The 12,796-nt window shown below is 41.5% G+C and overlaps 1 protein-coding gene across 1 annotated transcript; it reads left to right on the forward strand.

Moving 5' to 3' along the window:
• The first annotated feature begins 239 nt into the window (after nt 1-239).
• Nucleotides 240-9,449, forward strand: adra1d (adrenoceptor alpha 1D). The gene is made up of 2 exons (XM_061741505.1): nt 240-1,543; nt 7,975-9,449. Exons 1-2 carry the CDS (start codon nt 586-588, stop codon nt 8,523-8,525), a joined length of 1,509 nt encoding a protein of 502 aa, XP_061597489.1. The 5' UTR covers nt 240-585; the 3' UTR covers nt 8,526-9,449.
• Nucleotides 9,450-12,796: the final 3,347 nt, after the last annotated feature.

Below are 12,796 nucleotides of genomic sequence, written 5' to 3' on the forward strand. Positions count from 1 at the left end.
TCTTTTTTTATTTTGGTTGTCTTTTGTTGTAGATTTTTTCACATGCCAAGATTATCATGTATAGATGGATTTTTTTTTAAGTGTCTATAAAAAAAAATAGGCGAAGGTTGTTGAGGGTATGGAAAGCAGCAGAGTAGAATTCGTGACCACAGACAGAAAAAAACCTTGTCTAATGGAGACTGTGCGCGTTAATGTGTGTGGTGTGGGTGGAGCTGTTGGTTCAGACCTGCTGTAGCTCTGACTCTAGATCAGAGTTGTTGCAGAGCATGCCACCAGTGGGAAACAATCGCATGGAAGAAATGTATTTGTTATTTTCACAAATATACTTTATAGGCCAGGCTTTCAGCCTATTTTTTAGTAGTTAACTGCTTCTGAAACATTGGGTTTCTAATTGTGAGCTCATTTGGACACCATTGTGTTTTTTTTTTTGTTTTTTTTTATTCTACTTTTATCATCCCCCCTTGTGGCAAAAACGTTGATTCTGGAGCTTGGTTGTCCTGCTGGAAGGATGACGCTGAAGATGATGTCCGTCACTCCGCTTCCTTGTGAAAACTTGCTCTAAAGTTCTCTATATGGCGTTTCAAAATGACAAACCTGAGGAACGAGACCGACTATGGGCTGTATTTTGCCGAAGCGCTCAATGAATCTGCCCTGGAGCACGTATTTCCAAATGACAGCAAGAATCCACCATGCAAGAACTTCACGGTGGACTCGCAGGTTGTCGGGGTCGGGATCTTTCTCTCCGTCTTTATTCTCGTGGCAATCGTTGGGAATATCTTGGTCATCCTGTCTGTGGTGTGCAATAAGCACTTACAGACTGTCACCAATATTTTCATCGTCAACTTGGCCATAGCGGACCTCCTGCTCAGCATTATCGTGCTGCCCTTCTCCGCATCTTTAGAAGTGCTCGGGTGCTGGGTGTTCGGCCGGATTTTCTGCAACATCTGGGCAGCTGTGGATGTTCTGTGCTGCACAGCCTCCATCCTCAGCCTCTGCAGCATCTCCATAGACCGCTACATCGGGGTCAAATACTGCCTCAAATACCCCAGTATCATGACGGAGAAGAGGGCGGTGTATATTTTGGTGCTGGTGTGGGTCTCGTCCACGGTGATCTCCGTGGGGCCGCTGCTCGGGTGGAAGGAGCCGCCGCCGGTGGACGAGAGCGTGTGCAGCATCACGGAGGAGCCCGGATACGCGCTCTTCTCCTCGCTCTTCTCCTTCTACCTGCCGCTGCTGGTCATTCTCTTCATGTACTTTCGCGTGTACGTGGTGGCCCGCAGGACTACCAAGAGCCTGGAGGCGGGCGTGAAGCGGGAGAGGAACAAGTCGGTGGAAGTTGTGCTGCGCATCCACTGCCGCAGCGTGCTGGAGGGCGCGCGTCCCGCCGCGCGCCCCGCCGGCTCCAAGAGCCACCCGTTCCGGAGCTCGCTCTCCGTGCGCCTCATGAAGTTCTCCCGGGAGAAAAAGGCTGCTAAAACTCTCGCCATCGTGGTGGGGATGTTCATTCTGTGCTGGCTGCCCTTTTTCTTCTTTCTGCCAATGGGTATGTTCATGATTTAAAGATGTATTTGGGCTCTTAAAATGCGCTCCAGTGTGACCCCCTTTTTTAGGCTGTTAGAATGCTGTTTGTTGTTCTGTAGGTTCCTTATCAAACGAATACATCATTGTAAATTCCTTTCCCCTTAGCCTAGAGGTTTTCCCGTCTATACTTTTAGGGCTCTTGATTCAGTCATAAAACTGATTTAACTATGTCCATAATCAAGGTACATCGTGAATTATTGATGTATTTGACTAAATCAAATTGATTAAACATAGTCTATTTTTATGCTGCTGGATTTAGTAACCGAGTAGACCTCTACTTTAGGTGCGAGTCTGATAAATCATTGCGACATATTTGAAGAGGGTTTAATTTAACTACAAGAACATGCACTGTGAGGTTATATGTCAAAGCAACAGCGAATGGCATTTGTTGTATTTCATTTGTTGTTTATATTGGAAGGATGCCAGTGAAAGTAAAAAATCTGTTATGATGCTTAAACATTGAAGGACTTCCATCAGAATAAGGCTGTTGACTGAGGCTTCATCCATATGCCTGTAATATTTCCATCTTTCTTCAGTCTTTAAATGGCAAATATATTTTTAAGAAGCAGGAAAAATCCACTTGTATTCGTATCCTGTTACTAAATAATTAAAAGTCCTGCGACCTTTGACAATAACAGCATTTGCAACAGTATTTGTAATATTTGTGGAGACTTTTGTTTTAGAGATTTGTGAAAGATCACAAACTAATTAGCTATGAATGCGACTTGGAGGTCACAAAGCAACTTACCATTTGATTTTGGGAACAACGCTATTGTTCTTCTTTTTTCTTGGGTTTCCACCGTAAATAAATAGTTGAAGAATGAAAGTTAAAGAGGCCATTTTTAGATGACAATTAGTTAAGGTCATAGAGCAATACATAAATCAAATTCACATTTACAGTATATAAGCACATCCATGTACTCTGAGAAAATTGTATCCTCAGTCGACCTGGAGACACAAAACACACTAATAATGTCCCCTCATATTTTCATTTTACATGCATTTCACATAATCAATTTGACTATGGCAACTTATCAGGGACGGCAGTAATGTGAGCCTCATTCATGTTGCATCTTTAATTTTACTGAATCATTAGAACAAAGCTTGCAGGGAAGGAAATGATGCGAGACGTGAAACTGATGCTACTAATCACATCATTGACTAAATGGGAAAGAGAAGGGCACGTTTATTTGCATGCAAAAGTGTGAGATATATACTCCATGGGTGAGTAAAGATGAATACAGACCAGAATGAGCTTCCAAGAACTAATTTTAATCACTTGCCACTACACATTACAGTACTCTTCAGTTTGTAAAATGGAATCCAAGCTCTTTTATTTAATCTTCAACAGAAATGTCATCAACGTTTCCATAACAATCACATTAATTGACATTGCATATTTTACAGCCTGCTTGCTAGAAAGTTCGCCTGGGTTTTTACGTATGAACACACACACAAACACACACAAATTAGTATTCAAAGGAGGAAACAAAACGCGGCTCAGTCAGATTGGATCATTATCTCAGAGAAATATGTGTGATGTTATCTTACAGTATTGTTAATTTCTTTTTTTACGATGATTCCCAATTGAAGGCAGAGATGATGAATATAGTCAGATCATCTAAACACTAAACTAGTGTCTGATATATATGTTTTGCATATTCTTTAATTTGATTGGTAAAGTCCAATAACATGTAGGTCTCCTGAGAATTTAAGCTCCTTGGTGGAAACCACAGATGCTGTTGAATGCAGTCCTGAACTTTGAACTCCTCTGAGGATGTATTTCAGAACATGAAGTCCCCACTAGGATCAATGACGTGCTGTTGATTAATCTCTGAGGGATGAGCTCTCAATGACTGATCGGGGAGTGCGAAGTGCTAGCCCCGTTCACGCATGCTTTGACATTTTACACGTTTTGACAGATGGATGGTGTCGGTCCAAGACAATCGATAACCACTGATCTTTTACTGAGAGGCAGTAAGTTTAGCACATCTCCTGGCAAATGGGCCTTTCCTCTGTGGTGATGCAAATCCAGACGCAATGGTCTGACTCATCTGGAGGTCCACGAGACTGCCCTTATAAGAGCATTTCCTTATGCAATCCAAATGCACAAGACTCCAGAAGAGTGTGTTTTCCAGCCAAACACTGATGGAATAAAGCAAGCGTCTTATAGTATCATCTGTCTTTATGTAAAACGCAAAGAACAAGAGCATTGTAAGAGCAGATTAAGCATTTCAGGATGGGAGGCTGCATAAATCAAACCAATGCAAAGTCACACAAGTCGTAAAGAGTGTTTTCTATAAGATTGAGATTAATAGCATAGAATTACTGTACATTTACATCATTCACATCGTATAATTTTTTTATGAAATGTTATTGTTTTAACTTTCGTAATCTTAATTCATGTCTTTTTTCTCCTGATATGCCCTATATTGCTGTTGTTTGTGAAGAAGTATGAAGTACCTTACACATTACTGGTAAATAAAAGAAAGAGACAAAGTGACAGTAAACTGATTGCTAGTTGATCCTAAAAGAAAAATATAGAGACATCCCTTGACCAAAATGTATCAAAGCACATTATTATGTGTATCAACACACATACCTAAGTCGTGGCCAGCTTTAGTCCTGTTGCTTGAATTGTCATTCACATTTGTTTTTCAGTAAAGTGATTTGTATCAGATGTAGACCAATTAATCAGTCGGCCATTTATTGGACTTCTATTTTCTTTGAAGTAATCAGCATCGGATCATTTGCCCCTTCATTAGATGCCAACTGGGAACAACAGATTAGGAAAAACAAGGATTATTAATTATGGTTAGTCCTCATAAATAAACAGTCTTTTAAGCCATATGCATTTAAAATAATCTTCTAAGCAGTGTAATATGTCCAGCTTTAGGTGAACTAAGTTACATGCTGACAATTACACTATGTGGGTAGCCAGACGGTCACACAGGTGAAACTGGATGTATTTACTAATGACATTGCAGACCTGGTGGCCACATGAGGACAAGTTCGACAATGACCTTCACACAGAAGATTAAATGTGCAGGAGATACTTTCCTTTGGCTCCGTAACGGAGGCTGTTCAAGATTCAGTCTGCTCACACAAAAGAGCCGTCATAAAGCATTCACTGAGAAAACTGACAGGTCCCCAGACTCACAGATGGGGTTCAGTGTGTTGGCTTTGTAGTCTGTGTTAGGTTATACGCCAAAGGGAGAGGAAAAGCGAGAAGAAAAAAAAAGTCACAGTCAAAAAGGGATGGAAAGGGCAATCATCGTACATACATCGACATTTCACAAAGAATAATAACTAAAAGGGAAAAAAAGACACATTTATTAAAAATGAAATAAAAAAAGAACAAAGATTACTTGCTATTATGAAATTGTAGCTGCATCGGAGGTAGTGCATCATGTGCTTCTAAGGTGATGCCATTTTGGTGAAAAGAGTAATTCATTGATTTAATTAAGTGTTCTGTGTTAAAATTGGTTAGGTGAATATATTATCAACAGTGAAAGTAAGGTAAGATCTATGTTTGACATCTGTAAATCTACAGAAAACCACATTTTTTCATTATTTTTTTTAATTCCACAGATGGCACATCCCTCCCCCCCCCTTTTTGCAGTTTTTGATGCACAATATGTTGCTGGTAGCTGATGTCAACAAAACATGAAGCCCTTACTTTGAGAAGTGCATATAGTACAAGCCATGCCACTGGTCTCAACATTGTGTTAGATGACTTGAAATGACACTGGACTTCTGAACCAAGGCAAGAGTTCACGTGAGTGCAGGAGTTTGCCGCTTCTGTCTCTGTGAACAATGTTTTGTTAAAGCCAAAGTCTGGAGATACAAAGAGAACTAGGAAGCAAGAGGAAAAGACAACATTCCCACAAATATAACATATCATAACATTTCATTGAAAAAAAAAACAAAGTTAATTTAAAACTGAAATGTTTTCATGTATGCCAAACCATTGCAAAGGAATTTTCCCTGAGGCAAAATCTTCCCTTCATTAGGTGGGAACTTTTCCGAAGGAACTTTGCAGAGTTTGCTTAACAGAGGACACCTCACTTAAGGAAAACTACCACGTGTAATGCTGCATGCAAGAAAGATATTAATTTGAAAAGACTCTGTTGAATGGCTTTTATGACTGTAAAACAAAATAAAGGGGAAAAAAAGGGCAGGAGGCGGGGTATTCTTTGCAAAGGTCACCAGAGATACCACAGAGAAACAAAGTCATGTAAACGGACTGTGGTCAAATCAGACTCGCCAGTGGGCCTAATGTGCATGGTATTAGGAAGCTGGATTACTCTGCTGACGCCAGGGATCTTCATCTGGCTTGGTTAACTCTCACCAGCATGCAAATGAAAAAATTGGCTGTTTTTTTAATTGACCTTGGGGGGGCTGGCTCCAAAAGTGAGTCAATATTGTGGTTTAGATGTTATCTCTTTAGCTATTTTGTGCAAAGCATTTTTGGAGAACATGACATCTGAGCTGTGAAGTAAGAGCTAAGGGAACATAACAGAAGTTACGTAGGTAACTATGGTTCTGTGAGTCCCTGGATGACTGCCAGTCACGCAGGTCACTCGGTTCCTCCATGGCAGAAGGTTTTGTCAGACTGGACGTCGTCTACGTGCAGTATTTGTAACGCGTGCGTGACTTTGTGTACATAAAAACAGCACCTGCATGGAGTGCGGGAAGACATATCCACTTTGTTTGCTGCCACCGGCAGTCAGGAGGGGATGAAACCGAATCACTTTTGTTAGGCCGAGTCTGCAGTCCAACTGCTGCGGCTGCTGCCAGCCGCTCCAGCTAAGTCATCCACCCAGGATGGCTGCAATGGCAGAGCTCAGTCAGAGCGTCCTCGTTACGGCCCTGGCACGTTTCAGATGTCGTTTCGCCGTGGCCACATCTGAAATGAGAATGAATTTAAAGTTACACCAGTTAGTAGCATAGGCTAGCATGAGCTAAGCTGAGCTAAGATATCTAGCTTTTGGTAGGTTTTGGTAGCTTTGGTAAGCTTGTGGCACTTTTGCACTAGGACTTACTCGGCCCGACTCGGCTCGTCACGCCTTTACCCGCTTCTACTCGTTTGTTTTTCCACTGCCAGGGGAGAAGTGGGCAGGTTGGGGTGAAGCTGCTGTGACGTACTCGATTGCGCAACCGCTTTGTTCATGTCGGCGCTGATCAGAAATCAGCTGGAGCGGCGAGTGGCTGAGAGTTAAACAGCCCGTCTACATCCCTTTTTTAATTCTCTCGTCAGTCACCAGGTTTATGAACATCTGCACCTCAGAGTTGGATCACCAAACAGACGTTTTGCGCTTTATAATAAAATCGCAGCGAGCCGCGGGTCGCTCTCGCTCTGACTCCCGCTTCCTGATTCAAACGTCTGCTGGTCCCGCCCCCCGACCAATCAGAGGCGTGGAGGGTGGTGACGTCAGAAATAGTCCCTGATCAGCCCGCTATAGAACCTCGCTGAAATGGTTACAGAAATAGTATCGGCTTGTAGCGGCTCTACCCGTCTCAGCCCTAGTGCGAAAGCGCAAAATGGGGCCGTGGCGGGTAGAACCGAGGAGAAGTGAGACTAGTGCAAAAGCGCCATTGGTGTATTACAACTGACCGCAACGCTTGCTCATTCCATCTATTTGCCAATTTTTCACTTAGCCAGGATTGAACTCAGCTCCTGACAAGATGGCATCTGCCATAGGTGCAGAACAAAAAGTAAAACAAAACTTCTCTACACAGTAGCCTACAGTAGCCTATATGAAGAAAACGGACATGGGAGAAATGTAAAACTTCACATAAACGCCCAAGCTGTGACTCAAGCGAGTTTTTCTGAGGCGACAGTGCAAACCACAGCACCAAAGCTTACCATCCCTTAAAAACCATTAGCTAATATTGAGTTTTTATTAACAGATACCAACAAGCATGGCAAACATCTACTTCAAAAAGATGAATACTTCATTAGGCAGTACTAAACATATACATTTGCATTCTCCTCAAGCACAGGTATCATAAAGAAAGATTTGTGCATTGAGGCTTGTAATTGATGCGTATTCATAAAAAGTTTTGAAAAATATTAATACCTCATGTAACACTGTGCACAATATGCCTTTTGTAGAATGTATGAGTGAAATTACTGAGGAACGGGTCACATAAAGAATACACAAACATGGTTGAATGTTCTCAGAATAGTGGCAAAACCTGGAAGAAATATCCTTCTTAAAGTTTGCTCCTTCTAATAATCTTTTCTTGCTTAAGTCAAGTGAAGTCCAGGTAAATTAGTGTTACAAAAAATAATTTTCTGGTATTTAACAATTAAGTGTAACATAAAGATACTGTGCAAACATTTTAGCTTTGTCTGTTCTTAATCTTAATGTCTCCCTCTCCTTCTAGGCTCCTTCTTCCCGGCACTGAAACCATCTGAAACTGTGTTCAAGGTGATCTTTTGGCTGGGATACTTCAATAGCTGCATCAATCCAATGATCTACCCCTGCTCCAGCAAAGAATTCCAGCGGGCCTTCACTCGGCTCCTCAGATGCCAGTGTAACAAAAAACGGAGGGTCCTGCGTCGCTTCTATGACCAGCGGTGGCGGACAGCGGTGAAGGGCATGACGAGGGAGCAGAGGGGAAACTATACACCTGGGTACGCCGTGCATGAGCCCTGCGGCAGTGCCTTTGTGCAGAAGAGGAAAGGATGTTCGCTTGGTTTCAAGCGATGGACCCTTTTTCCACCCCTGCAAAAGTCGTCCTTCCAGTTCAAAGAAAAAGTGAACAATCTGTCTAATAAATTCAAGGGAGGAACAGGAAAAGGCACCACACCTGGAATGGGCCGGACTGATACAGTAGACACAGTCTCCATGGGGATTTACAACTCATGTGAGCAGAGCAGTTATCAGTTTTACGATCTGGCAGAATGTCATGGCCTAAAAGAGACTGACATTTGAGCGTCCCTGGAGAGTCTTTTATTTATTTTGTAAGAGCCGTACTGGACCAACATGCAGAAAAGACTGTCATAGAGCACAATTCAGTGCTCGGAAAATGTCTGGAATCAAATCTTGACTGAGGCTGAGACTAATGACTTGATCCCACCACAAAACTTGATCTAAATCCTTTGTGGAGAGATGAAACGTCTTAAACTGCTTAAAGCCAAGTTTTGGAGGTGGACACATCAGTGGCAAAACTGTTGGACTTACTCTTGACATTTTTAGGCTGCATGCTTCATCATTACACAACCCATGTCTTCAGATAAGACATTTATCAAAAAAAAAATGAGGAACATTATTATTGTTAACTTGTATTTTGATAGATTTTATACGGCGTCCATGTCTTTGATTATTAGCCAGCTTACACTGTATGATGACGGTGAAGGACTTGTTTTATATATATTTTTGATTGTTAAAAAAAACACACAACTGTACTGAAACAAGTCTTCAAAAGCTACATTAAAGGAGTCATAAGTGCAATTTTTCATTGATTTAAATGTCAAAATATTAATGTGGTTTATGACCATTCATTTGCTACAGTTCTGTTTTGACAAGGCGTCGTAAAGATGCAAGGCCAGCAAGGAATAGAAATGTCCTTTGTCACAGGATAACCTGGCATTAAATTTGCAATGCAAAATGTGTGCCAGTGTGTAATGTATGTGCTCTGATTTTTATTTTTGATGTTGCTTTTATGCCTGAGTAAAAATAATAATAATACATTTGTGAATATAATGCTGTTGTTTGTTGGCGTTGCAGTAAAGCCTCATCCAGAAGGTGTCGCTGTTGTTTTACCTCCGCCCCTTTTTCAGAAAAAATAAAAGAACCCATCAGTATCTTTGTTAACGAAGCTGAACGCTGGCAAACGGTGGCAAACATATAATAAATATTATGGGAATTAAGAGACCGGCACACATAAACACATTCATGAAGTTGGAGCTGCAGGCGAAACAGAACGGGAGAGACTTTATCAAGACTGATGGATCTTAAGTGCTTCCCGTTATTAGACTAATTCCAGCATGAGCTCACACAAATCTTTTCTTGACCTGAGGGGGGAGTCAGATTTTATATTTTTTTCCTCCTTTAATCTTATCATCTCCAACACATAGGTTAATGTCGTGTAAGAAGAATACAGTAAATTATTTTAAGGCAGAAATGAAATTAGAAACAAATGCTTCCTCTCAAAATGCAGGGCTGAACTCTATGAATAAAAATAAAAATATCTGGTTGAAAAGTGAATCAAACAAATGAATACATGTAGCCATTACTTAAATGCTGTGTTTTAGTGGATCCGTCTACGTATATCTCTTTTCCGTAATAAAAAATTGACTACCTAAGGGGTTGATTAGACGTTCATGGCTCGCAAGTTCAGAGTCAGTCAATGAAAAATCCTGCCTGGAATCTAAATGTGGGCTGCTAATTTTGATGCCTTTTTATCTAATATACAACACTGAATATGGCTTTGAGCTACTGAGCAGACTGCAGTTGTCACTCGGCTCTCTTGAGTATAAGTAATTCAAAATGCAGCCCTGGTACTGGGTTATTCAGGATTAAGTTACAATTTACAAGCAGAGTGAGGCAACAGCAGTATGTATACTTTCAAGAAGTTATGAGCGTTTCCGAAGTCTCTTTGCGCTCTCATTGCTCACTTGACAGCAAATTTATACCACAAACTGACTCATACTTTCTTCTTTTTAATGATTGTCTCCTGATGTGATTGTTGGTTTCATGAAAACAGGCTTGAGTGAGAGAGGCTGAGCTTTCTGAGACACTGGCATCCTTTTCAGCCTTTGAGGTAAACCTTTTTAGTTGTCTTAATGTTCAACTATCCAAAATTAAGGGGAGAAATGTGGAACTCCAAAAGAAGATACACATCATTGCATTAGCCATATCTCTTTTGTGTTCTGTTTGTTTTCTTTGCCTTTACCACTTTGTTCTGTCTCTCTCTGTTTGGTTCAGTCCAACCTCGGCACAGTTCCCCGACACACTCTCTCTGTTTTTGTATTCTCATGGAAGGTCAGCCACTGTAGAGCTGGTAAATTGCCACAATACCACTTCATTAAGAGACCCTCCACAGTGGCAAAAGTGACTTCAAAATGAGTAATAGTGTGCCATGAATTGGGTGGAGTGGCCACATTAGAATTAGGTCCTTGTGTGTGTTTGTGTGTGGACGTGGTTCTCCTTACTCACCTCTCATGCAGCAGATAATCAAGAAACTGCAACGCATTCACCTTGGGTTTCCAACCATTCCTTGGCAGACTGTAAAACACTGAAGTGATATTAATTTGATTGCAACATAGTCTTTCTTTGTAAAACTTCTTGCGCCCTAAATCTCCACTGAACCACCCTGCTCCTGCTCTGAGTGGCCCCCCACCATCTAAGCCACAATTCACCTCCAACATCATTCCACAAAGTTAATGCAGCTTTTTTGGCTCCATCACCCTACAAATACCCTAAGAGCAAACTCAAACAAATTGTGCATGCTTTTTTTTTCTTTTTTTCTTTATAGCAATAGCACTCAGCAAAACTTTGGAAGGTAATCTACACTGCCTGTCCAAAAAAGAACCAAAAAAATAACTGCAAAGCACAAGTACAACACAAATTATGCAAATGGACTGAACGTTGATAAGGTCAGGTAGTTAAGTGATTGTTCATGTTATTGAAACTTGGAACAAAGAGTAAGGGCCAATCCTAATGTTCACCCTACTTTCTACCACTTTCCCTCACTCACTACCACTAGCCCTAAAAATGAAGCCATTTGGGTAGGGCCCTTGTAATCTTCCCTAGGGATTGGGACACCACTTGCTACGTCACTGCATGGTTTACGTTCGGGTACGTAAGCGACTGCGTAGTTACGTTTGCACTTACGTCACACCATATCAAGAAGCCGAGAGCTAAAAGCTGTTTTAATTTCCGCTGTAGCGCTGTTAATATGCCACTTGATTAAGTTTTAATATTTTTTCAGGCGTAAAAGTAACCGTTAAGATCCCCAACCTGGGTTCCGTTTATCCAAATAACGCCTGTTAAGAAATTTGCTCCGATGTTTTCGGGGATGAGAAGAGCCTCCGGCTCCGGGGCTGATTTATGGTTCCGTGTTAAATCGACGTAGAGCCTACGATGTAGGTTACGCGGCGACGCGCACCGTACAGCGCGTGTCGCCGCGTAACCTACGCCGTAGGCGTTGGCGAGATCTAAAGATACAATGCAACAACAAGCAAGCGAGTGATTATGTACATTCACTGAGTGAATATTATGAAAGTAGAAGATATGTAATCAAAACGCATTTTTATGCAGAAACTAACTCAAAATATAGATTTTATTCACTAAAAATGAGAAATGTCTGCCATGTTTTTTTTGTTTGATTAAGTCTGCAAATGATGACTTAAAGATTTCTGGGAAATTTTTCTGGCCCTTGGTCGGCGAGTCAGCATTTGAAATCCCTCACTGTGAAGGGGTAGATTCATACACCCTAGCCCTCGTTATGCTCACTACCCCTACATGCAAAGAGGAATTGGGACACCACTACCCTCACGGGAACGCGCAAAATTTAGGGGTAGGGCTGAAAAGTAGGGGTAGGGGGTGTATTGGGACTGGCCCTTAATAGAAATAATCTTAGTTCTTATGAGGGGTGGTATTGGAGGAGTAGGAGAGCAATGAAGACCAAGACTAACCATTTCTCCATCCATCAGTTCATCGCCTACCGGTACTTCATTCTAGTCAGGGTTGTGGGAGGGGGGCTGTTCTAACAGTCATGGACGTCATCTCTAGGACAGCAGCACTTGGCGACGTGTCCATAGTGGTGCATGCCGTAGACACGTCGCCAATCCATCACGGGACAACACGGATGCAGATGCAGGAAGCTCAGTTGACATAGTCCTTCAAAACAATGTCATGATTAAAATTCAGTGTGTAGTACAACGAGGAGCTCCTGAAGACAAAACAGATCATGACAGAAAAAGTAATGTTAGCCTTTCACCAGTTGAATATGGAGCAAATACCCTATCCTTTGGGAGTAACTCCAAAGCAATGATTTAAGTATGTGAAAGTACAGTGCTCATCATTTATGATGCAAAATACTTTTGTGAGGCAGCTTCACAGTCCGGTGCACGTACATCAGGGGGGCATGCGTTCAACAGTATTAGTTGTTATGGAGCAAATACAACATTATATTTCTTTCTTCTTTTAAGAGAATATTTTAATTGGATTCAGTTGAAAGATCACATGAATATTGTTTT

The sequence above is a fragment of the Cololabis saira genome, chromosome 1, assembly GCF_033807715.1.
Source record: "Cololabis saira isolate AMF1-May2022 chromosome 1, fColSai1.1, whole genome shotgun sequence".
Lineage (NCBI taxonomy): Eukaryota > Metazoa > Chordata > Actinopteri > Beloniformes > Belonidae > Cololabis > Cololabis saira.